Source organism: Nannobrachium achirus (assembly GCF_963921795.1).
Source record: "Nannobrachium achirus genome assembly, chromosome: 13".
NCBI lineage: Eukaryota > Metazoa > Chordata > Actinopteri > Myctophiformes > Myctophidae > Nannobrachium > Nannobrachium achirus.
This window is the reverse complement of record NC_137833.1, coordinates 14,145,660-14,172,723: the sequence shown is the minus strand read 5'-3', so window position 1 is coordinate 14,172,723 and position 27,064 is coordinate 14,145,660. Positions and strand designations below refer to the sequence as shown.

Here is a 27,064-nt window from a genome sequence, read left to right as displayed (position 1 = left end):
TAACAGTATTTTACTGTGCACTCTACATTAGGAGCCATCCCTTATTTTGTGTTGGAGATATGGGAATGCCCTTTGGCCTCAGCGTCACTGCCTGCCTCGCTGTATGGCTGAACTAATCAGAGGTTAAAGTCTGCTACACTGTGGCTCTCAGTGGAGTCACAATAATGAGCACTTTGTGTTTTCCCTCATTACAGCCTGAGCTCGTCTCATCGCGGTAACCACAACAACACCTCGTGCGGTGGAAGCACTTCCTCTGCTGGGACTCTGACCATGAAGCTCCGGATCGCCACCCTGCTGCTCCTCTGCCTGTCGGCCGCCATGTGCGCCGTGCTCTATAGGCCTCCAGAAACATCTGAGGAGGAGCAGGAGCCCATTGCTGTGGATGCCCCGGCTGCTGTAGAAACTGTGGACTCCGCTGCCTCAGTGGAAGCCCTCGTTGATGCGGGCGGGCCAGGGGCTGAGGAGGCTGTGGCTGCAGAGCATGAAGGCGAGCCTGATGTCCAGACCGACGAGGACGTGCCAGAAGATGTTGTCCCTAATGCTGTCCAGGAGCCTTCTTCTGACGAGAAGGTAGCTGAAGAGCCTGCAGCTGAAGAGCCGGTGGCTGAGGAAGCTGAGATGAACACCCCTCTGGCAGACCCCGTCGGCGCTGATGCTGTGATGGGGGACGAGACCGTTGCTGCAGATGAGCCTGTCGCCGCAGATGTCCCTGAAACGGATATCCCCGAAGCAGTTGTCCCTGAAGCAGAAGTCCCCGCTGCTGCAGATGTCCCCGAAGAAGAGGTCCCCGCTACAACAGAAGTCCCTGAAGCGGCTGCCCTTGAATCGGACGTTCCCGCTGCCGCAGATGACCTTGCTGCAGATGTCCCCACCACAGATGTTCCGGTGGTTGATGTCCCTGAAGCAGATGTCCCCGAAGCGGATGTCCCCATTGCAGAAGATGTCCCCGCTGCAGAAGATGTCCCCATTGCAGAAGATGTCCTCGCTGCAGAAGATGTCCCCATTGCAGAAGATGTCCTCGCTGCAGAAGATGTCCCCATTGCAGATGATGTCCTCGCTGCAGAAGATGTCCCCATTGCAGAAGATGTCCCCGCTGCAGAAGATGTCCCTGCTGCAGAAGATGTCCCCATTGCAGATGATGTCCTCGCTGCAGAAGATGTCCCCATTGCAGAAGATGTCCCCGCTGCAGAAGATGTCCCTGCTGCAGAAGATGTCCCAATTGCAGATGATGCCCTCGCTGCAGAAGATGTCCCAATTGCAGATGATGCCCTCGCTGCGGAGGCAGAGGAAAGTGCCGAAGCTGTGAGTGATGAAGAGCTGGCTCAGATGTTGCTGGCTCTGGAGGAGATGGACACCCAGCCCGACCAGGACGAGGAGGAATCCAGCTGGGGCCTGGGTTCAATCAGAAATGGTTTCCAGGCTCTCAACGGATACTTTAACTCTGTGGTGGAGATGGTCGGGGGGCAGGAGGGTGGCTGTCAGTACCGCTGCAGAAATGGTAAGGAACCTTTCAAGCCTTTTTGACCGTGAATGTTCTAACCCTAACCCTAACCCTACAGCTAACAAGCTGTAGCTTTGTTAAAGTGCCTTGTCACGAAGTCATTTAATTTTCACCAAAGTACCAAAAGTAGAAGGTATGCGTTATGGAGAATATCCCATTTCACATATTGTAGATCTGCTATTTTCAAATGGCCAAAATGTATATACTACAGGGCTGAAGTGGGTAATGTATGTTTTGTAATGATTATCAAAATCTACAAAGTAACTAGTAACTATAGTTTTCAAATAATTGCAGTGGAGTAAAATTATAATATTTGCCTCTGAGATGTAGTGGAATACAGTACAGTACTTTATTCATGTGGTTACTTTCCACCTCTGGATGTCTGTTTTTATCTGTGATTGATCACTTTTAAAACCATGCTCTGAGATAATTGATAAGGCCACATGACTTCCGAGATTACATGTAATGTACATACATTGTGGTTATCAGTCAGTCAGGGAGGCAGCTCTATGTGAACACATGGCTAGCCAGTTACACAATGCACACACAGCTGTCCTGACAGAGGTTATAGTCTATAGATAAAAAAGGGTACATCTTTATCTGTGAATACATACACTGTGTACGTGGCATCCTAACACCCTGTGTGAACCTAATCAAATTGACTGAGGAAAACCTTAAAGAGGCCTGACTGAGGCTTCATGAGGATTAGTTCATTTATGCACCTAATGCAGGGGTCTTCAACAGGGGGTCCGGGACCCCTAGGAGGTCCTCAGAGTTACTACAGGGGGTCCTCCAAATCTTTGTGTGATAGAAACCTTTTTCTCCTTTTTTATGTTAACCACTTGAATCCTAGCGTCCATATCATAGCCAAAAATAGTCCATATCCATAGCCAAAAATAGCCGATCTACAAGCTCACAACGCCTCGCAAGAGCTTTGGTGTAGAGGGGAAAAAGAGCAGACTAAGTACAGAGTGAAAGGTCAAGTTTATTAAGTATTGACAGTTCAAGTGGTTAAATATCTGAAAACACAAATTGACATGAATCCAAAACTGATGATTGTGCTGTCAAACGATGAAACTATATGGAATCTATGAACAGGTTGTGGGGGTCCCTGCTGCATCTCTCTCTCAACTAAGGGGTCCTTGGCCTGAACATGTTGAAGACCCCTGACCTAATGTATAGGTCCATTTAACAACTAAACTAAATGGAGCCTTAGTGTTTTGGATTTCCATTATTCCATATTCCATATTTCGTTCTCCTGCTATACCGTTAAAATGTGGAACGCCCTACCGAAGGCCCTTAAAGGAGTGTACATCCCTAACTTCCTTTAAAACCGCTCTGAAAAGCCACTTACAGGCGGCTGCTACTCGAAACTGGTAACAGTAAACTTTACCCTCCGCCAGACCCTTCTATTGCAAATACCATTTATTTTGTTCCCCTTTTTTTCCCTGCATACTACTGTGTTCTATCTGTCTGTCATTCAATGTTATATAAAAAGGATCTCAATGTAAATAAGCCATGTGCTTTCCTGGGTTTATCCTTTTAGTTGACCTTGTACCAGTGAACTGTACTGTCATGAAACTGTTCCTTTTCCTATGCAAACCTCTGATAAATACTTCTATCAATCAATCAATCAATCAATCAATCCACAGGTGAAACACCTCAGCCTCGCCCTGACTACCAGATGCCAGAGCCTGATGGCTGTGCCAACTCTCTAGTGGGATTCCAGGTATACGACCCTGTATGTCAACTACTACTACTAACACCGTCAGGACAATTACTTGATGAATTCTCTGTTTTTTACCAGTTTTTCCTAATAAAGCGACTTTGAGTACAGAAAAGTGCTATATAAGTTTTATTATATTATTTAAAAATGTTTTTCAAAGATGTTATGTTATGTTATCAATATATCAATATCAAAGTCTAAGTGTTTTGACAACAATATGACTGTACCAATGGACCCCTGGCCCACAGGTTGAGAATTGCTGTACTCACATTTTGTACTTAAGTAAAAGTATCAATACCACAATGTAGTTCTGTTACAAATAACAGTCTGATAGAGTAAAAGTACAAAAGAATTCCCAAAGTACTCATTTAGCAAAATGTCTAATGTACGGTAGGCCTATGTCCAAAACGCGTCACATCGCATCATGAGATTGTCGATTCTATTTTCAAATCGCCAAAGTATATAAAGTGGTTAATGTATGTTTTGTGATAATAATCAAAATCTGCAATGTAACTAGTAACTAAAGTTTTAAAATAATTGTAGTGGAGTAAAAGTACAATATTTGGTTCTGAGACATAAGAGTATAAGTAAAAAGTATTAAAAACTGGAAATACTCCAGTAAAGTACCTCAGAATGACATGAACTTATAGTTACTTTACACACCACTGAATAAATGTGCTGGATTCTACTGAGGTAATGTTTTTTCTTTGAAACAGATCGATCTTGGAGTCCCTGCCATGACGACGTGCTGTGACCAGCTTGACAAGTGCTACGACACGTGTGGCACCAGCAAGTACCGCTGTGACTCCAAGTTCCGCTGGTGTGTGCATCGCCTCTGCTCTGACCTCAAGAAGAGTCTGGGCTTTGTGTCAAAGGTCCAAGGTAAGATGTCCTCACAATGTTTCCCTCTAAGTTAGCCATGTAGGCCTACACTGAATGATGGAGATGTGACTTCAAACCAAGTATAAATGCCTTAAGTCAGAGGTCTTCAACAGGGGGTCCGGGACCCCTAGGGGGTCCTCAGAGTTTCTACAGGGGGGCCGCCAAATCTTTGTGTGATTGGATCATTTCGTTTACATTAATCACTTGAACCATCGCATGATTCGCATTCCTATTCTTAGTGGAACATTAGCCAAAATATAGCAGATCTACAAGCTCACAACGCCGCGCGCTGCGAGGCATTGTGAGCTTGTAGATCGGCATTTTTTTAGCACAGAGGTTTGGTGTAGAGGGAAAAGAAGAGCAGACTAGTAGGTATTGACAGTTCAAGTGGTTGAATATATTAATCCAAAAGGTTAATAGTGCTGTCAAACAAGTCTAAGCTGTATAAGAAATCCATGAACATTTTAAATCTGCAACACCATTTTTTACGTTATGTAGTGGGGGTCCCTGCTTCATCTCTCTCTCAGCTAAGGGGTCCTTGGCCTGAAAACGTTGAAGACCCCTGCCTTAAGTGGTTCTCAAACATTTTCATGCCAAATTGGCAGCGGACACGCATCTGAAAATATTTTGTGACAGCCTGACAGGGACAGGGGCGTGCCTGAGGGAAGATTTGTGGATTTGTGCTGTATGCATTTTGAAAATGTTCCATGCAGTTTTCAAGATGTTTTGAAAATCTACCAGCTCATGTCACAATTAATCACTTTGTGAGCTTGTAGATAGGCTATTTTTTTATATAAATAGGGTTGAAGTCTTTAAATTGTTCTTTTTTTTAAGATATGTTTTTGGGCTTTTATGCCTTTATTGACAGGACAGTAGACACTAGACAGGGAGGGTGATGGGGGTGCCACGTAGCAAATCTGGTCGGGGCTCGGGAATCAAACCAGCGACCCGCTGCAGGCTACACAAGGCCTATGTGGTATGCGCCTGGACCAGTAGGCCAGCGGGCGCCCCCTTTATATCGTGCTTGATTTAGCTGGGGACCCCCTTTGAAAACCCCTTCGACGACTCCTTGGGGTCCCTATTTTGAGAACCAGTATTAAAAACTGCTTACCTTATTTAAAAAATTATAATAATAATAAAATATAAACCCTGTTCCCCTCTCCCCACCCCTCCTTTGTGTCTGTTGTCTGTTATCAGCCTGCGAGTCCATGGCCGATGTCTTACACAAGACGGTGTCAACGCTGGGCTGCAAATCCTACATGAACAGCCAGAGGGCAGCGTGCTACTGTGCAGAAGAGGAGAGGGATGAGCTGTAGAGACTGCAAAAATAACTCCTTAAACCAGTGGTTCTCAAACCTCTTACATTTCAAGGTCTCCCTGTAACTCTGACAGAGTACAAATGGAACCAAATGGACACTAACGGGTCCATTTGGGCTTGGAAGGGTCAATTTATACCTGACCTAAAGGAACCCGTAACTGGAACATTCGCCCCAAAACACACTCGCCCCCCAACGGTTCTTGTATTTATTTGACTGAGAATAAGGTTAGGGTTAGGCATAGTTTTACTGAGGTTCATTTTAAGTTTAGGCATAGTTTTACTGAAGTTAAGTTCAGGAATAAGCTTAGGTTTAGGCATAGTTTTACTGAGGTTAAGTTTAGGAATAAGGTTAGGCATAGGTTAGGTTTTTTAGGCACAGTTTTATTGAGGATAAGATTAGGAATACGGTTAGGTTTAGACAAGGTTTTATTGAGGTTTAGGAATAAGGATAGGTTTGAGCATAGTTTTACTGAGGTGACATTTAGGAATACCTGCTAGCTACCGTTTCGAGGTCGCCGGTTCTAACCCGGGGGCGAGTGTGTTTGGGCAAGCGTTCTTGTATTCCCAGGAACCCACTTTGAGAACCAACGCCTTAAACTAATAACTCATACATAGAGAGAGACAAATTACAGAGTCGGAAGGCATTTCCATGGAATACATATTTATAGACTGTTTGACAAAGAGAAAATACTGTGCATATTTAGACAGAGAACAAGAAGTCACTCTGAATTCACAGGCTTCAGAGAGTCAAAGGTAGTGAGATATTTTCTGCTTAAAACAAGAAGGTTATTTTTGTGTGTGTGGAAAAGCTCTAATATTCTGATAGCGATCATTGCTTAGAGTGTTTATTTAGTAACAGGTGTCTCCTGCTCGACTCTCCAGTTTCTTTAATGAAGTGAAAATGTATTTTTTTTTAGGTTGGTTGCCAAATTCATCCAATCTGGAGATTGGATGAATACTCATTTATCAGCTTCAATTTGTTAGTGTTCCATTTCCAATTTAGTCCGCTAATTAATTTGTGTCATTACCATCCAATCTCTCTTGTTTATCCTGTTTGCTATCCCGAACTGAAAGTGGATTTTCTTTCGTTTTACTAAAGAGCTGACGAAACCCCTGTTACTGAACAAACATCCTGTAACAAGGATTACTAAAACACATCTCTAACACAAACGTATCACTTACTGCACCTTGAAGAGGTCTCATACTGCAAATACAAATGAGGGTGACTTTTGGTTTTGTGAGTTTCCTTTTTGACTGTATGCAGTATTAGAATATATTTAAGTATTCAGTATCTGAATATAGGCTAGGCTACTCCTTTTTCAGAGTATTTGTACAATGCTCATACATATGCAATGTGCTTCAAACCACTCTATCCGTTTCTCCATAGTTTTAGTACAAGGCTATGACCTCATTAGCATATCATTTTGATAACTCCACTGGCTGTGACCTCATTACCATAAATTATTTTTTGATAAGGATGTGCGTGACAGATACTGCCTCCGTTTTGACAGGTGATATGGTTTAATTAGAACGGGGCTCATTGTTGCTTGTTTGTACACAAATTAACAACTGAGCCATGTTTCATGTAAATTGTCACTGTCAGGTGGAAACCTTGTATGTCCAATAAAGCCTTTATTATTTTTTTAGAACATTCATAAATAGTGAAGACAGCAGGTCAGCCATGTTTCATGTAAATTGTCACTGTCAGGTGGAAACCTTGTATGTCCAATAAAGCCTTTATTATTTTTTTAGAACATTCATAAATAGTGAAGACAGCAGGTCTACAAGCTCGCAATGTCATTGCAGCTCTACTCGAAATGATTTCGAATAGGAATGTCTGACACTTTAATGCGACCACGCTGTGCAAAATACTGTATACTTAGCCTGAAATGCAGCAAACAACAGCAATATGGCTGACGTTTAACTTTGTATACTGTTGTGCATGTTTATGGGGCAATGCAGTGGATTATGAGAGAGCTGGCGCACGTGTGTGTGTGTGTGTGTGTGTGTGTGTGTGTGTGTGTGTGTGTGTGTGTGTGTGTGTGTGTGTGTGTACGTGCTCGTGCACTTGTGTTACTGTGCTTGTTGAGGGCCAAATGTCCCCAAGAGAACATGAGAAATGGACATTATGACGAAACTTTTCTTCTCCTTTTTAAAAAAGACTTTAGGTTGTGGTTATTACGTCCGTCCGTGTAGATGTGTACACATTTTTACGGATATGGGTTTGCCGTCGCTTGTCGCCTTGAGGTGTCTTACTAAAACGTACGCGCTACAAGCTCGTGCAACGGCGCTTTGTGAGCTTGTAGATCTGCTGTTTTCGGTGCACGACACCTTGGAGATGGGGTTAAAAGTGGCAATCATAAAATTGCCATCCTAAAATGTGGACATCCTTGTCCTCACAAGTATAGTAAAGCAAGTGTGCGTGTGTGTGTGTGTGTGTGTGTGTGTGTGTGTGTGTGTGCGTGCGTGCATGGTTTACTACAGTTACGAGTATACTGCAGTAAGTATAGGGTTTAAGTGTCTATAGCAGTGGTTCTCAACCTGTGGGTCGGGACCCCTAGGGGGGTCCCCAAATTATTTTGGGGGGTCCCCAGATGATTAACTTAATTGTGCAACATTGTTTTTCTCACTCAACAGAAAAAAAAACAACACAAAGTTTAAGTGTATAGAGGGTATCTGCACCTTTCTAAAGTGACAATTTAAGGATTTTTAATACCTCTGAAATGACAAATTAAACATTGGCCAAATGTTCAAATATTAGAGGCAGAAATTGTGAAAATAGCCGATCTACATGCTCACAATGCCTCGCTGTGCGAGGCGTTGTGAGCATGTAGATCTGCTATTTTCACAATAGAACTGTGTTATACAAAATGTAATGCCTCAAGTCTTACAACTCCAAGTGCTTGTGCAGGGTGGGGGTGGGGGGGGGGGGGGGGTGCCCCGGTTAAAATATGATTATTTTGGGGGTCGCGGCCTGAAAAGGTTGAGAAGCACTGAGCGACAGTAAGTATAGGGTTTAAGTGTCTATAGCGGTGCATCTACAGTGCTTTGCCATTGGCTCGGCTGGCAGTGGGACGCTGTTGTCAGGGCTCGGGCAGGATGAAGATGGGGCCGCCGCTGAGCACGCGCTGCTGGTCCTGCTGGGGTCCGGGGGTCCTCAGGCCCCTGCGCACGCGCTGGCGCTGCCCACAGTGTTGAGCGCAGCGGGAGTCTCCTTCACCACACACCAACACCTGACAGTGTAAGTACACCTCCTGCAACACACACACACACACATACACGCATGCGCACACACACACACACACACACACACACACACACACACACACACACACACACACACACACACACACACACACACACACACACACACACACACACACACACACACACACACACACACACACACACACACACACACACACACACGATTATTCTATCGATTGCTTTTTCGACGAATCGAATGATCTAGATGCGCGTTTCTTATATCAGAAACATTTATCTCCATATTATTATTTTTTTCTTCGTAAATTAAAGCCCTTCTTGATCATATTACAGCGCCACACAACGGTCTGCAAGCTTTCGAGATAAGAGATTACTGCATTACAGCGACAATATATACACACCACTGGTTTGAAGTATAATTCTGCATAAAAATAGTTTCTACACTTTCAACATTTCTACACAGATTATGCATTAATATGCAGCATGAATGAGACTGAGTGAGAACGGGCCAGTTGGGCTCCCAGCATGCTTCTCTCTCTCTCTCTCTCTCTCTCTCACCCGGCTGTCCTTGCCGATGAACTTGAACACGGGGACCTGGTAGTGCTTGGAGAGCCGGTCCTTGGATGAATACTGTCTCACCGTGTCATCTGATATACAGCTGGGTGGGGAGAGGTTAAGCATATACAGTACGATCAATATCTTAACACAGAGAATATCAAACATTTTCATGTCAACGAACCCCATATTGTATATTATGTATTTGGACCCCATCTGAAGATATTTGGTACCATAACCGCCCATAACATCACCTAGGCTGGTGATTCCCGACAACCTTTCCTGCGTGTCACCCTCCCATCTCTCTCCCCATTTTTTGTCAGTCTACTGTATACCTATCAATAAAGGCAGAAGAAAAATACATATATATATATATATATATATATATATATATATATATATATATATAATATCTAGTTAAATAACGAGCTCCCCCAGAGTTAGTGTCGAAGTGTCCTTGAGCAAGACTCTGAAGCCCAAATTGCTCCCGATGAGAAGGTTGGTGCCTTGCATGGATTCCTCCGCCATCGGTGTTATGAATGTGTGTGAGAATGGGTGAATGTAATGCACAATCTATGTAAAGCGCTTTGGATAAAACCACTACACTGTATGCATGCACCATTTACCATTTATAGTTTGATGCCAATACTTTTGTACATTTTGAATACTGAAACGTTACTTGTCACAGAGTATTTCTACATTGCAGCATTGATACTTTTACATAAGTAAAAAAAAAAAATTAGTACTTGTTCCACCACTGTGTATTCCTAACAAGCTGTTATTCCATCACCATTAGCTGCCTTGGGGCTTTTGGGGCCGCCGAGGTTTGTCACAAAACCTGGAAATCGTGGAGACCGATTATATAGCGTGCTTTTGTTTGTCCTGTCCTGTCCATCGAATAGCAAAATGAGAACGGGTCCCTGTGGATTCGGGGGGGTGGAGGGGGGGATGACATTCAGCCAGCGTCGAGTGTTTTCCCATTTTGCTTCTGATAAAGCAGCTCCGTGTTTCGATTTCTCTACCCAGGCCATTCTTCTGTTCGCTCCCAACATTAATCAGAGTGAAGGAACAGTGGCATTTTTCACTTGACTTTCCTCTGAGGGGAACGCATGGAGATTTTCTGTTTTATAAGCGTCAAGGTGCTTATTTCAACAGCCTGGTACGGTCAGGGGTGTCGCACCAAATTCCGGGCCCTGGGTACAAGCTAGGATTCACTGCGGGCTCCCCATGAATGTTCTTGATAGTGGGAGAGTTTAACCCATTTAGACTGGGAACGCATTATTTTGTGCTTTAACTATTGAGAAATAGCAGATATACAAGCTCACAGCGCGGCACCGAGTGCCGTGCTGCGAGCTTGTAGATCTGCTATTTCTTTTTTTAAATCGTGACATTTTGAAAAAAACCTACTGTATGTTTCTATGTCAGTGGTGCTCAAACATTTTCATGTGAAGGACCATATATATAATACATATATTCAAAGATTTGCACACATTTTCACGACTTTTCAAAAATAGCTCGCTTGAGCTTGTATATCTGCTATGTTTCAATAGCTAAAGTATAAAATAATTAAGGCCCTCCACCTTGGGCCCTAGTAACTCAATCCCCCCCTTGTGACGCCCCTGTCTGGTACAGTAGAACACATACAGACTCCTAGGCTTGTCGGGCACTCATTATAAGGGTGTACACATAGCAAGCCTGCAGCCAGGGACGTGCTGGGCCCCTGATTCAGCCCGGGAAAAAGAGTTGGAGAGGCCCTCATTGCGTGCTATAGAGAGAGATCTCTCTCTATTACTGTACATGAGTTATATTTCGTCGTTGTTGGGTGCCATTTTAAAAATGATTTAAACTAGTGAAAACAGACGATCTACAAGCACACAACGCCTCACACCGCGAGGCGTTGTGTGCTTGTAGATCTGCTGTTTTCACTACTTTTGTGCAACGGCCTTATATGATGAAGCAGGGCTTTGCTTTGCGAAAACATTTATAAATTTGAAACTTGGAGTTACGAGGTTTCTGCCCGACAGTGACGATTTACTTTGTTGGCCACCGAGCCCCCAAAATGGAACGAAGGCCGACATTTTATTTTTATTTTTTTCCCTATGGCCGGCCTGGACCGGCCTGGAATGAACCGGCTGTTCGGGAGTTGTCTCGCTTTTCCCAATGGCCAGCACGTCCCTGCCTGCAGCTACTGATGCTGCTGCTGTTGTTGCTGGGATGCTATTTTTTTTTTTGAAGAATACATAAGAAAAAAAGGCTTCTAAATCCTAACAGTTTTCTGGGGGGAAAAAGTATGTTTCTATGTCAGTGGTGCTCAAACTTCTTCATGTCAAGGACCCCTAGAATTATATGTATTTGACCGCGGACCCCCATCCCCAAAATACTTTGTTCCAGGGACCCAGAGAAAGAAAGATTTGAGTTACAAATGTTTGTTTTAAAAATATATATACCGTATTCAAAGATTTGCAGAAAATAGCAGATCTACAAGCTTGCAGCCGCGCTGTGAGCTTGTATATCTGCAATTTTGTAGTTTGTAGTTAAAGCATGAAATAATGGTTACGTGGTTAAAATCTAGCGTGACACGGATGTTTGACCCATTTAGGCCTGAACACAATATGACGCAATATTTTATGCTTTAAATATAAAAAAATAGCAGATATACAAGCTCACAGCGCGGCACCGAGTGCCGCGCTGCGAGCTTGTAGATCTGCTATTTTTGAAAAATCGTGAAAATTAGAATTTTGACCCGATTCTATAAGTGTCTTTTGAATCCTTCTAAGATTTCTGTTTCTATGTCAGCAATCTGGCCAGCCATCGTCAAAGAAAAGGTCCTTTTCACTTAACTGGAGCTCAGTTAGTCTATTCTTGAGAGACTACTATGTCAGTGGTTCTCAAACCTTTTCATGTGAAGGACCCCCAAAATTATATGTATTTGGCCAACGGACCCCCATTTCAAAATATCTAGTTCCAGGGACCCCCCAGAAGCAAAAGTTTAGTTACAAACGTTCGCTTTGAAAATACACATATTCAAAGATTTACACACATTTTCACGACTTTTTTCAAAAATAGCAGATCTACAAGCTCGCAGCGCGGCACTCGGTGCCGCGCTGTGAGCTTGTATATCTGCTATTTTTCACTGGTTAAAGCAGTCAATAATTCTAGGCCTAAATGGGTTAAAATCTAGAGTGACACTGCCCTCGTGCCCCAGATTGAGGTACTGAGTTGCAGTGGCTCAGGAGATAGAGCAACCGCTTTTGAAACGCAAGGTCCTCGGTTCCATCGCTCCGCTCCCCTGCCAGGGTTAGAGTGGAAGTGTCCTTCAGCAAGACACCGAACCCCTAACTGCTCCCTGCGAGCAGGCTGGTGCCTTGCATGGTTTCCTCCGCCATCTGTGCGGGAATGTTGATGACACATTGTGAAGGGCTTTATATGTACCGTAAAGGCACCATTTACCATTATGCACAGTTTGAGAAGCACTTTATTATGACTACTAGGCTATAATGCCAAGCTGTTATCGCTCGGTTTCGTTCCCACCACATGGGCACTGCATAAACTTTGCTTCGTAATAAATATCTATTGATAGTGAGTAAGAAACCAAAAATGATCTGCGTGTCATCCGGTAATTCTTTTATAATCAGTGTTTCGGTGTCTACCCAGGGGGCAAAAAAAGAAAAAGAAAAACAGAAATGTTATATATGACCCAGTAGGAAGTTAGGAACACAACCTATATGGAAAACCCGGTCTCAACTTGCTGCTGGAAATCCAATATGGCCACCGTTTACATTTTGTATAACACGGTTCTATTGTGAAAATAGCAGATCTACATGCTCACAATGCTGTGAGCATGTAGATCGTCTATTTTCACAATTTATGCCTCTAATATTTGAGAATTTGGGCCAATGTTTAACTTGTCATTTTAGAGGTATTAAAAAGTCCTTCAATTGTCACTTTAGAAATGTGCTTATACGCTCCATACACTTAAACTTTATGTTGGCTTGTTTACTTTTGAGTGAGAAAACAGTGTTTCACATTAAGCTAATCAACTGGGGACCCTCTCAAAATAATTTGGAGACTCCACTGGGGGTCCCGACCCACAGGTTGAGAACCACTGCTCCCTTATGGCTATACCAGGGTTCTCCAATAGGCGGCCCGCGGGCCATTTGCGGCCCGCGGGGGGCTTCTGTCTGGACCCCACCAACCCCAGTAATAATGGTGGTATAAGAGCAGCAACAACAACACTATAGTATATCGTCATTGTCGGGTGGAAACCTTGTATCTCCAAATGTGTACGTTCTTTCGCAAAGTAAAGCCCTGCTTCATCATACAAGGCCGTCGCACAAAAGTAGTGAAAACAGCAGATCTACAAGCACACAACGCCTCGCGATGCGAGGCGTTGTGTGCTTGTAGATCGGCTGTTTTCACTAGTTTAAATCATTTTTAAAATGATAAATGCAAAACAAACGGTTTTGGACATAATATACCCGACAACGACGATATCTGAACTGTCGCTGGAGTAGCGGGAACGCCAACGTCGCCCCCTGCAATGTTGTGGCCCTCGGCTTGGTACCCTAGACATGATTCGGCCCTTGGGGAAAACTAATTGGGGAACTCTGGGCTATACTCAACTCACCCGTCCCTGATGAGGTAGTACTTGAGCGCCTGGTCAGCCTTGGGGCTGGGCGTGGCGAAGCAGCTCTCCACCAGCGCGGACAGGCCCTCCACCCTCTCCCCCAGGGGCTCCACGCCGAAGAACAGCGAGTCCTGCAGGCGGAGCTGCGGCGGGGCGCTGTAGGGCTCCGAGAACTCTGCGCTCTTGAAGAGCTCCAGGGAGAAGGGGAAGACGCCCTGGCTGTGGCCCGCCAGCTCCAGGGCGGAGCTGCGCAGGGAGGCCTGTTGATTTTTTTTTTTTTGCAGCAAAATGTTCATTTTGTTTTAGTCATAGTCTTTTGAATAAAAATGAAATTTAGTCTGAAATATTTTAGTTTTAGTCTAGTTTTAGTCGACTAAATATCACGCGATTTTAGTCGACTAAATCTACAGTTGATTCTGTGGGCTAAAGTGTATTTTGGCGGTGCCTTGATGGGCGTTGTAACGCCTGGTTCTTCACTTGGTTGCGTACCGAAAAAAGCAGATCTACAAGCTCACAACGCGTCGCGCTGCGTCGCGTTGTGAGCTTGTAGATCTGCTCATTTCAGAGCGCAACACCCGAGTGCAACCAAACATAAAATGGCTTGTCTTTTAGTTCTACTGGATCTCTTCTCCATTAGTCTCTCCCACAGCATTTTTGTCTATTTGTTGACGAAATTGTCAAAGTATTTAGTCTTAATCTTAGTCACCACCATAGCTTAGTTTTTATTTAGTTTTCGTCAGTGAAAAAGGGTAGTCGACGGACATTTTTCTTAAGACAAAGTAAATTTCAGGGACTCTCTAGGTTCCTTTATGGGGGTGTAAATTGGCCCTTACAATTCTGTAACTTTGACAGTGTACACATGGAACCAAATGGACCCTGATGGGTCCATTTGGTTCCATGTGTACACTGTCAAAGTTAAGGGGAGACCTTCAAATCTCTACGTTTGAGAACCACAGGTCTAGGAAATCAACAGTACCTGGTAGCCGTCGGACACGCTGTACTCCCTGGGGAACTCGCAGGTGACGGGCAGCAGCAGCTTGCTGGTGCGGACTATCATGTCGCGGCTGCTGCTGCCAGGGCTGCTCCTGGGCAGGCCTGTCACCAGGTTGGTGCCCACGATCTTGTCATCAGTTACCTGGGGGAGGCATTCAGTTCATATTGTTTCTTTTTTTAACCTTAAAACCTTAAAACACTTGGAATTATTTTATGCTTTGACTATTGAAAAATAGCAGATAGACAAGCTCATAGAGTGTGCGCTGCGAGCTTGTAGATCTGCTATTTTTTTGAAAAATCTTGACATTTTTGAAAAATGAATATGTATTCTTCAAAGCAAACTTTTGTAACTCAAATCTCTGCTTCTGGGGGTGCCTGGAACAACTTATTTTGAGATGGCGGTCCACGGGCCACGGCCAAATTCATTTTAAATTTTAAAGACTTTTAACACTTATTAGTCAGGTTTGTTATGTTAAGAAATGTATGTTTGTCGGATTTTTGTGAGGATTTGTAAAACTATACATTTTTGGAATCTTCAGAGCATGGGGAATCCAAAAATCAATGTTTCCATTTGCACAGACACCTGCAAAGCCGACGTTTTGGACGTTCAAAATGGCCGACATAAAATGCATAATTTGTTCTATCTTGGCTTCTAGACAACCTAGAAACTTAATTAAACATGCCAATCATATGTTTTCTGGGTCAAGGAATCGAATGAGTAAATGTTGGGTGTAAAATGTTCCGGACCCCCACCCCCTTTCTGGGGGTTATCTATTTTGGGACCTCCCAGAACATTTCGCCAGCCAGTTGTCCTGGCTAATTTGTCCTAATTTCATAATATTAGAGTTGTTTTGTAGGTTTTAAAACCTCCTGGGTTAATTTATTATACTTTTAAAGCAGCCAGAATAATCCTTCTGACTTTTGGTTGGGGTCTTTCCTCACCTGGGACCCTCAGACAGACCCTTGAACCTACCGGTATCTCAGTAATCGCTCTGCTCCAGAGCAATGTTAAATTAGATCATAATTGAAGCATAAAAGTTGTTGTAGCTGGGCTTTGAAAACAAAAAGGAGTAGTAGCAAATACCAGGGGTCTTCCACAGGGGGTCCGGGACCCCTGGGGGGTCCTCAGTTACTACAGGAGGGGGCCCGCCAAATCTTGATGGGATTTGAAAATGTAACCTTTGATGGTTTATTAGTATTCTCAGTATTATTTATAACATTTTTGTGTTGGATAGTTATGGTTGACAGGTGTTAATTGAGTTTGTGGGGAGGGCGGGCTTAGATAGGGCTAAAGCCCCCTCTAGCCCCCCCCCCCCCCTGGAGCCGTCCCTGTTGCAACATATTACTTTAGGCACGCAGACTAACATGTCCATTTATTGCACTGCACTCACACTTACAACACAACATACACACCTCTGTGTTATCGTCACCCCAAAACCCACACCCTATCCTCTTAAAGAGCTCACGGTCAATTATGCCCAAAGAGATTCACTACATGTCCTCCCTAATAATGTTGACAGTCTTTGTTTGTATTGTTTAAGCACCATCGCTTGCAATCTGCTTTGCAGCCACATTTGATGAGCTCAAGTATTGCCTATATTTATATGTGTTAAAACGAAGGATCTCAACGTCTTATGCCTTACCTTAGTTTCCTTTTAGTTGACCTTTATATCAGTGAACTGTACTATCATGAAACTGTAATTTTTCCTATGCAAAACTTCTAATAAATACTTCAATCAAATCAATAAAAAAGCCTTTGAAGCATGGAGGGCAAGACACTTGACTGGAACATACCCTCCACTTTCTGAATTCCATCTATTTTCTTCAATTGATGGAAGCTCAGGGGAATTTGTCAAGGTATGACAAAGTAGGCATCATAATACGATACCTTCATCAAGGGACATGATTTTGAGGAAGTGCACACACATGAAGAGGCTGATGCCCTGATTCCTCATCAAGTCCTTTCCTCTGCTTCTTATGGTGCTTTGTGAGACATAATGTGTTTGGTCACCCAACACTGCTGTTACTTCTCTGAAATTTGCAACAGTCAAAGCCAAGGTACAAAAAAAAGTAAATAGATATATTTGAGTGAGTTCAAGTTATTGAATGTCACAAATGTCAAGGGTTCCTTGGCCTACACAATTCGTCATGGGTCAACGCCTACTTGAAGCCTGATAATGATGACATTAAGCCATTAACCGCTTCAAGGACCTTAGCAAGAGTTCCATTTCTCCTGAGCTTATTAATGGTGAGCTTCCATCAACATTGCAGTCATTGGAGCATGTTGCATGCCGTGTTTACAGTTCAAAAGGTCCAACAACCAACTCGTGCTGCACTGCTACCACATATCCTCTGTGCCAACTATGTCACATTGCGGGATAAATCATACCTGACAAATTGCCCTAAGCTTCCACCAATCGAAGAAAATGGGTGAAATTCAGAGAGTGGAGGGTATGTTCCAGTCAGGGGTCTTGCCCTCCCTGCTCAAATAACCTGCCTTCCACTCTATGCTATGGTGGAGACTGTGTCAACACTATTAGGTTGGACATTGAAGATGACGATGATAAAGACGAATAGATCCTGCATGTCTGAAATTACTGTATTGTAGTGAATCTCCTTGGGCATAATTGACCATGGGCTCTATAAGAGGATGGGTGCGGGTTTTGGGGTGACTATAACACAGAGGTGGGTGTGTGTTGTGTTGTGTTGTCAGTGAGTGCAGTGCAATAAATGGACATGTTAGTCTGGGTGTCCCAAAATATGAAGTTGCAATACCTTAAATATTGCAATCCCAGCAGTAACACCTGTCAACCATAACTGTCCAACACAAAAATGTTATAAATAATACTGAGAATACTAATAAACCATCAATGTACAATACCGTTGTTTTGGGTTGAGATTGGCACATTTCCTGGGGCAATCTGCCCAGATCATGCATGTCACACGTGTCTTCCTCTTCTTTTTTTGTTCTTTACTCTCAAAAAGCCCCTGCAATGCAGTGCATTTGAAACTACATTGCAGTGCACATCATGGGGTGATCACTGCTTGCCTCCTGTGAATTGTTTTATTTTCGTTTATTTTATTTATATTTCGTTGCTGAGTGAGGTCAGCAGACAAAGTGACATGAGTGAGATGAAAAAAACTGAGTGAAATGTGCCAATGTCAACCAGAAACATCGGTACATAAGCCCTGAATACATAAAAACATTCAAAGTTTCAAATCCCATCAAGATTTGGTGGGCCCCCTGTAGTAACTCTGAGGACCCCCCAGGAGTCCCGGACCCCCTGTGGAAGACCCCTGGTATTTGCTACTACTCCTTTTTGTTTTCAGAGCCCAGCTACAACAACTTTTATGCTTCAATTATGATCTAATTTAACATTGTTCTGGAGCAGAGCGATTACTGAGACAGACTCAGGGGTCTGTCTGGGGGTCCCAGGTGAGGAAAGACCCCAACCAAAAGTCAGAAGGATTATTCTGGCTGCTTTAAAAGTATAATAAATGAACCCAGGAGGTTTTAAAACCTACAAAACAACTCTAATATTATGAAATTAGGACATTAACTGGCTGGCGTAATGTTCTGGGAGGTCCCAAAATAGATAACCCCCAGAAAGGGGGTGGGGGTCCGGAACATTTTACACCCAACATTTACTCATTCGATTCCTTGACCCAGAAAACATAGGATTGGCATGTTTAATTAAGTTTCTAGGTTGTCTAGAAGCCAAGATAGCACAAATTATGTATTTTATGTCGGCCATTTTGAACGTCCAAAATGGCGGCTTTGCAGGTGTCTGTGCAAATGGAAACATTGATTTTTGGATTCCCCATGCTCTGAAGATTCCAAAAATGTATAGTTTTACAAATCCTCACAAAAATCTGACAAAAATACATAACAAACCTGACTATATGTTGCAATGATTTTTTCTCTTCAATGTCTCGCGTTGCCATGGTTACCATAGACTTCCATGTAATTGTGCAAGTGTGTAAAAAGTGCACGCCCATGCCTAGATGATGCACCACGTGTGTAGATGCTGTTCACAGCTTTCAAACAAAAAAATCCGCTTGGAAATCCGTTCAGGCATTCATGATTTATCAGCCATTATGTTTTCTTCAGATGTAAACAAACATGGCTGCCATGTTTGAAAGAATGGGTTGGTATGGGGGTTAAACATGCAATTTCGCGATCGCGATCATGCCTAATACATTTCTGGAGGTCCAAAAAATATTTTTGGGAAAAAAAAAAATTTGAAAAAAAAATTATTATTTTTTTCAAAAACGGCCCAAACTCGGGAAACTCGGGGTTGGCACAGCACTAGTACCAATACAAACTCGGGAAACTCGGGGTTGGCACCATATGTGTTAAAAGACTTGCACATATTTTCAAGATGTAAAAAAAGATAGCAGATCTACATGCTCGCAGCGTGGCACTCGGTGCCGTGCAGGGAGCTTGTATATCAGCTATTTTTAATAGCCTTGTTAAAGCCTAAAATAATGCTTAAAGGTCTAAAGGCCTGACCATACGAAACCGAACTACAAAGTACAAAATGACGTCACTCTCAACTTTTGAAAAGCATTACCTGGAATCAGAGTTCGGAAAGCTGCACGTGGGAAAGTTTGGTTTCGGAGAGAGTATGGTCTATGGACAGGCCTTTAACGGGTTAGAAGTGTATTTGCAGATTACAGTCACAGTGCAGTGGTTCCTATAACATTATCAAGCATCACATTCCAGTCCATTCATGAATGTCCATCATTGTTAGTGGTGCTGTCTGCATAGGCGATTTTAAGGGGTGTCCTAGGGTGCACGTGCAACCCCTGGCCGCCAGGTGGCCATTTTGATTTTTTTTTTTTTTGTAATGTAACTTTACATCCACTCAGACCGAATACAACAACACCCCCTAGTGGTAGTGATAGAGGCTGGCAGCTCCAGGCAGCCCCCCCCTCCCCTCCTGATGTGATGTCATATCCACGCGCCAGTATTGAAATTGAAAACAACATCTGTTAAAAATAAAGCATGGAGTTCGAGCTCTTCACTACTATGGACGTGACTACCGGTAGATATTATAATATAGCTGCTTGCCCTGAAACATCACATGGAGAGGATCATTTTGTACCTGACTTTCCTCTACAAAACACAGACCTCAGGCTCTATCAGCCAGGACTCTTGTCTCACTGTGCGTGACTGAACCATTTCCTCCTGACCAGCCCAAGGTAAGACTAAGACAGTCAGATCATGCTTTTATAAACCCTATTATATTAAGCCCAAAATGGTTCTGCCGCCGTGTAGAACCGAACCGATTTTAACTTGAAAAAATGCATTGGGTACAAAATTAACTGCAGAAATCCGCTAAAACAACAGTACAAAACCGCTAATATCCGCTGCGCGCGCGTGCATGAGGTAATAGAGGTCGTGCACCCCTTGCTGGAAGAGGCTAGAGTCGCCTATGGCTGTCTGGTTGGGTTCTACATTCACTCTATTTCTCCCATTTTTCGAGCAGTTGCAAGTTATGAGTTAGTTTCTCCATTGCAAATATCTCTGCTCCACTAATGCTCAGCCACTGCTCACAAATTGGAGGATCTTTCTTTGTACCATAGCCTTGTAATTGCTTTTTTTACTAGCTGCCAATAACACTTTGACTAGGTACATATCTTCTCTTTGTGTAATTCAGATTCAGATTCAGATTCAGATTCAGATTACTTTATTAACCATTGTGTAATACACATAGGAATTTGCTTTGGCATACTACATTTTTGCATTCAAATCATTTTTTCACATATAACAAAAACTAAAAACAGACAAACACCAAACAACACCGACAGAACGCAACACATAGTTTTTTTTAATGTCCTGTGTCAGGTTTCCAAAGTATAGTACAAGACTTGTTTTTGGGTGTCTCATAGTTTAGTATCTTCTTCATCACTGACAATACAATATCCCAATAGCTGTCCATTATTGGACAGTTCCAAAATATGTGTTCATGGTCAGCATTCATTTACACATCCACACAACCTCCAACATGGTTGATGCACCGACAACATTTTTCCTCTAATCTTTGAAGTTATGAAATATCTGGTATAAGTTAATATCGTTTCTCTGACATTTCCAAGAGTTTGTAAACTTGAGCCAAACACAGGGAAAAGGAAAGGCCTAATAGCTCCTCAGGGGCCCAGGGAGCCCGGCGGAGGATGGTGTGGACCGGTCATGCGGTCAGTGTAGTCTCTGGAGACAGACTCTTGGCTCACACAATTTACAAATGCTTTCAGAGTTCCACCCTAAAAGTGTCAGTCTGTGCAATGGAAACACTGGAAAAAAGTGCAAGACATGTCTGTCCGCCCGGTCACAAATTCATGTCAGATCCTGTGTCTAAGTGAGACTGAGACATGTCCTTTGACACACTCTACAGTATATGTCTCAATAGAAGAGCAAGGAGAATGAATACTGATAGGATATAAAATTATGAGACATAATTGTATGGTTTGTGTACGAGGCTCATATGACCATATAAGGATATATTATGAACTGAACTTACAGTATAGGAGACCATATTTTGGTCGGATACTGTAAACTCAGGCTAATAGATTACAGGTCATAGTAACTTTGGTTGCCATGATATAATCATGTTTTGGTTTATACTGTATGTCACTAGTGGAAAATTACCAACACTACGTGTCACTGTCTTCCTTGTTATGATCTGGGAACCAATCAATGAGTCCCACGACTTATACTGTTATAACTGTACTCTTTATATACATGTTAACTTCCATCTTGGAGGGGAGAGAGAATTAGCAAGCTACCACTATGGTATGCTCACTGTCTGTCTTCCTTGTCTGAACTCTCTTAAAATACAGCAATCTAAGATACAGTCCTTTGTCTCGTCTCGTCTTATTTTGGTTATGGATTTTATCCATATTTATTTAACTTAATATTAATTTATTTAACAAATACAAGTATTAAGTATACAAGTATTATTGTATTAACATATTCTTTTACATAGTGCTGCTTTCCGATTCATAAAATTGTTGAGACAATTTAACGAATTTCAACTTGGAATCCTTATTTTGGCCATGTCATCTTATATTACATTTGTAAACTGCAGCCAGCGGTTTTTGTCAGTTTGTCAGTCAGACACGAGTTTGTCAGTCAGACACGACCAAATCCAGCACTCCAATTGGCTATAACGTCCGCCCAGTCCAGGGGATCTTAACGTCCGCCCAGCCCATGGATCTGTAACCCTACACCAGCCCATACAACACCGGGCGCGCAGCAGCGACAGCCTGCATTCTGCTACCTCCCCTCCTCTGTCCCTCTGCTCTCAAGACAAGTAGGAATAGGGAAGAAATAGCCAACCAGCAACCAAGCTTTTCTTCTGGAATTAACAAACTAGAATCCACTGTTACTGGGCTAGCTAGCCGAGAGCCTGTAGCTAGCTAGCCGAGAGCCTGTATCTTACAAGAAGTTCGCGGCCCTTCGGGCCACTCACCTCTAGAGTTCACAGCAAGATACAGTCTGTCTGTCTGTCTGTCTGTCTGTCTGTCTGTCTGTCTGTGTGTGTGTGTGTGTGTGTGTGTGTGTGTGTGTGTGTGTGTGTGTGTGTGTGTGTGTGTGTGTGTGTGTGTGTGTGTGTGTGTGTGTGTGTGTTGCTAAAATAAAAACATTGAAATAATGAAAATAAAACATTGGCAGGCCTATTATACAATAATAACACAATTAGGCCAAAACCTTTTTTTATTCAAAAAAAACATTTTTTTTCAAAAATTTTTTTTTTTTTTTTTACCTTTTTTTTTTTTATTTAAAAAAAAAAAAAAAAACGGGCGTGGACTCTAGATGTTGCCGCGAACCTCTAGTTATTGTACAAAAGAATCTACAAATACATCTACGAATAAATCATATATACAGTAATAGCAGGCCTACTGCACATGTTCACAACAATCAGTGATGCAACGCATTGTGTAAGCTTGTACTGTACATTGGAAGTTTTTTTCCAGATTTTAGTTTTCACAACAGGGGGTCCACAAAGGCCACAAAGCCACCACAGAAAAACACAGAAGGAGACGTTTCCCTCAAGCTAAAGAGCTCTGGACAGGGACCCAACTGTGAATACCCGTTCACACACACACAGTGTACAGTGTCCACCTGTTTCCGCGAGAATTTACTGTAACATTATCTGTGGGACACTTCCGGAGAACAGCAGCCATACAACCTCACGTCGCGTTGCAGATGCAACTGTTGTGAGCTTGTAGATCACTCTCGGCTGCGGCGCCGGAAGCTGCCGCACACCTTCTGCGCAATGCATGATGGGACGTTGGAAAGTTGTGGATATTTTGGTTGGTAAATGAGCCATCCTGCTGTATTAAAACACCTTCCAAGCCCCGGCAGAACCCCCTGAACCCCGGTACTGCCGTGCAATCAGCGTTTTATTTATAAACATATTTTAAAAAACAAACACACCAAATGATAAACAACGCGCGCGGGTCGTTCAGTGCAAGCCAGCAGGACGTGCACACACTACGTGTTTGGGCGGCCACTTACTTAGAAGCTGCTGCTGGCTGTATTTCTGCCGTTCATTTGCATGGAGCGAGATGGGGTAATCCGCGAGAAAAAACAGCGTTCGAAAGTACATTACGTCCTCGTCGCACGCACATCGATCTAATTCCATGTATTCCACTCATTCCGAAGCCTTGATTTCGCCTCTCGTCTGGTCGAAACTCTTGAGGGGATGGGCTAAACCAGGCTGCAGCACACACAGTGAAGGGGAACGTAATGGCCGCTCGTGGAGCCAGTGGCAGAGCCAGCCGATGACGTCATCACGTTTCTGACGTGATCTGATTGCGCAACGTCTCTTAAAGAGACAGAGCACGACCTGCGACTGTATTTTTCAAAAAATTATGATTAATTTCATAAATTACGGCAATAGACGGGAATAGACGATTGGCTGATGGGACCCAGTAGGAAGTCCGAGGGAGTGCGGCCAGGCTTAGAAGGTGTTAAAGGCATTTAGACCGGGAACGCGAATCTGTGTCACGTTAGATTTGAACCACTTTAACGATTATTTTATGCATTATTTATTGAAAAATACCAGATATACAACCTCACAGCGCAGCACAAGTGCCAAGCTGCGAGCTAAGCCGAGCTTGTAGATCTGCTAATTTATTTTTAATCGTGAAAATGTATAGAAGTAATTAAATATGTTTGACATGATTCCATAAATGTATTTTAAATCCTTCTTCTAAATCAGTGGTTCTCAAACCTTTTCATGTCAAGGATCCCCAAAATTGCATGTATTTGGCCGCAGACCCCCATCTCAAATTATGTTACCCCACAGAAGCAAATATTTGAGTTACAAATGTTTTAAAAAGATATATTCAAAGATTTGCCAAAAATGTCAATATCTTTCAAAAATAGCAGATCTACAAGATTGCAGCGCGGCACTCGGCACCCTACTGCACATGTTCACAACAATCAGTGATGCAACGCATTGTGTAAGCTTGTACTGTACATTGGAAGTTTTTTTTTCCAGATTTTAGTTTTCACAACAGGGGGTCCACACTCCACATCCAGAAGCTATATAGCCTTTGCATGGATATAGGTTTGTGAAAACCTGGTCTACAGAGCTAGAAAGATTACGAAGGACCCCCATCACAGTGTGTGGTACTGCGGTCGAGCAAACACCTGCAAGGTCACAAAGCCACCACAGAAAAACCCAGAAGGAGACGTTTCCCTCAAGCTATGAGAGCTCTGGACAGGGACCCAACTGTGAATACCCGTTCACACACACAGTGTACAGTATCCACCTGTTTCCACGAGAATTTACAGTAGTATTATCTGTGGGACACTTCCGGAGAACAGCAGACATACAAGCTCACGTCGCGTTGCAGATGCAACTGTTGTGAGCTTGTAGATCACTCTCGGCTGCGGCGCCGGAAGCTGCCGCACACCTTCTGCGCAATGCATGATGGGACGTTGGAAAGTTGTGGATATTTTGTTTGGTAAATGAGCCATCCTGGGAACGCAAATCTGTGTCACGTTAGATTTGAACCACTTTAACGATTATTTTATGCATTCTTTATTGAAAAATACCAGATATACAACCTCACAGCGCAGCACCAAGTGCCAAGCTGCGAGCTTGTAGATCTGCTAATTTATTTTTAATCGTGAAAATGTATAGAAGTAATTAAATATGTTTGACATGATTCCATAAAAGTATTTTAAATCCTTCTTCTAAATCAGTGGTTCTCAAACCTTTTCATGTCAAGGATCCCCAAAATTGCATGTATTTGGCCGCAGACCCCCATCTCAAATGATGTTACCCCACAGAAGCAAATATTTGAGTTACAAATGTTTTAAAAAGATATATTCAAAGATTTGCCAAAAATTTAAATATCTTTCAAAAATAGCAGATCTACAAGCTTGCAGCGCGGCACTCGGTGCCGCGCTGTGAGCTTGTATATCTGCTATTTTTTAAAGTATAAAATAATTCCAGGCCTTAATGGGTTTTAATGTATATATCCTGTATATCTTCGAGTGCCAAATTATTCATCCATTTATATTCTGTATTATTTATTTTTTGGGCTGCAACATACAGTATGTAAATACACTGCCCCAGTAACCCTGCAGGGACGGTGCAACTCCTATTTCTGAATAGTATACCGTAACAATGCTAATCTATGGGCATTCATTACTAAACCAATGTCAATATATTGAAGCTGTTTTTTGCACACCTATCATCAGGTTGACTTAAACTGTTGTGCAATTTATTACTCATTACCACTTAATATCCAACTTTTATTATTTGTATTACACCATGTATGTTGGATGTTATTAGCAAACCACACCAACGTTTTACTGCAGTAGACTGAATAGTACGTCAGCCAAGTCTTCTCTCAGTGTTAATTCCAAAGTCCCGGACCAAAAGCCTGACATATGCATATTTGCATGGGAGTGTCATGCACAAAGATAGCCTATTCTTCGTTCTGGTTAGTAGCCTTGCAGCAGAGTTTTGGATGAGTTGTAGTCTGTAGCAGGGCAGGAATGTCATGGAGGCCACGAAGGCCATGGCCGCCGTTGCCCCTCAGTTTGGCCTTGTGCCCCTCAAACCAATGGCATGACCTGAGGCCACAGTGGCCTTAATGCCCCAGCTGACTGTACCACTTTCTGCTCTGTCTCTTTCTTGTCAATATGTAGACAGTAGACACCGGTGTCTCTTTCTTGTCATGTAGACACCAGTGTCTTTTGTTGAGATTCTGAAATCTTAACTCCCCAATCTTTAAACCAATCATGTGACTTTGATTGGTGCAGGGCTGAGCATGGATCTGATTGTAAATACTATTTCACCACAGATTAGGTTATCATCCCTAACCCTTAAATTCAACACATTCTTTCAATGGACTAAAATCTTGTTTTATTTGATGGCCTTCCTGCCCTGGCATTTTGCATATGTGCCCTCAAAGAATGGACAACACCAAAGGCCAAGTGGCCTTGCCCCTAAAATGATGAAATTCCAGGCCTGGTCTGTAGTCTATGGCTTGTTTTGGCAGTCCTGTGAATAGAGCTGGTGATGAAGGCATGGATAATCTTTTCTGCATCTGCATCTGATCAAAAGTATGAATGTGTTACAAGTGTTTTACATTCTAGTCTTGCTTCGTGGACATGGACTGTGGATTATGGATATCCTTTTTGTTTTGTTTTGTTTTGTTTTGTTTTGTCATTCTCGATTGGAAAACACTTTGGGTCATGTGCTACTGTGCATAAATAAAGATGACTTGACTTGGCTTCAAGCAGTGCCCACATAGCTTTTTGTCTTATCAATAAAACATAAGTATTGCACAACAATTTTACTGTCGGTTTTGTGCTCTATTACAGTATATCATCTCTCAGCGTTCATTTACTTGCTTTGGTGCAACTATGTCCATGTGTACGATTATACTTACGATGCAGTATCAGTTACTTAATGCCAGTCATGTGCAGTGTTGTTGTTGTACCTGAGATATTCAATTGTCACTAAAGTCAAATCCCTTCAGTGCTACTTATCTTCTTGCTGATAAGGTGTCATTAATGGGGGATTAATAATAATATCTAAGCCAAGGGTATTCAACGGGGGGTCCGGGACCCCTAGGGGGTCCTCAGAGTTACTACAGGGGGTCCTCCAAATCTTTGTGTGATAGAAAAATGTTTTCTCCTTTTTTATATTAACCACTTTTTCTCCTTTTTTGTATTAACCACTTGAACCGTAGCGTCCATATTCT

The 27,064-nt window shown here is 42.8% G+C and overlaps 2 protein-coding genes across 3 annotated transcripts in view; one reads left to right on the top strand and one right to left on the bottom strand.

The window, feature by feature from the left end:
* The first annotated feature begins 163 nt into the window (after nt 1-163).
* On the top strand, nt 164-5,930 carry LOC308296416 (uncharacterized protein). Of its 2 annotated transcripts, none has more exons than XM_080739700.1 (4): nt 164-1,498; nt 3,154-3,230; nt 3,944-4,109; nt 5,307-5,930. In XM_080739700.1, exons 1-4 carry the CDS (start codon nt 271-273, stop codon nt 5,423-5,425), a joined length of 1,590 nt encoding a protein of 529 aa, XP_080595826.1. In that variant the 5' UTR covers nt 164-270; the 3' UTR covers nt 5,426-5,930. The 2 variants fall into 2 exon arrangements, with proteins under 2 accessions (XP_080595826.1, XP_080595825.1); XM_080739699.1 differs by having other exon boundaries at nt 3,154-3,242.
* Nucleotides 5,931-6,067: 137 nt separating this feature from the next.
* Nucleotides 6,068-27,064, bottom strand: part of oit3 (oncoprotein induced transcript 3) — a 34,982-nt gene continuing 13,985 nt past the window's right edge. The window contains exons 7-10 of the mRNA XM_080739697.1: nt 14,811-14,969; nt 13,835-14,094; nt 9,211-9,310; nt 6,068-8,681 (exon numbers count right to left, since the gene is read on the bottom strand). Of these exons, the coding sequence (XP_080595823.1) occupies nt 8,511-8,681; nt 9,211-9,310; nt 13,835-14,094; nt 14,811-14,969 (690 nt within the window). The 3' untranslated portion in view covers nt 6,068-8,510. The remainder of the gene's footprint in view (nt 8,682-9,210; nt 9,311-13,834; nt 14,095-14,810; nt 14,970-27,064) is intronic.

Excerpts from the sequence above, each read along its gene's own strand:
- LOC308296416 (XM_080739699.1), top strand. The coding sequence starts at position 271 with ATGAAGCTCCGGATCGCCACCCTGCTGCTCCTCTGCCTGTCGGCCGCC. Across the intron at positions 1,499-3,153 it reads TCAGTACCGCTGCAGAAATG|GTGAAACACCTCAGCCTCGC; the intron begins GTAAGGAACCTT and ends ATCAATCCACAG. Across the intron at positions 3,243-3,943 it reads GATTCCAGGTATACGACCCT|ATCGATCTTGGAGTCCCTGC; the intron begins GTATGTCAACTA and ends TCTTTGAAACAG.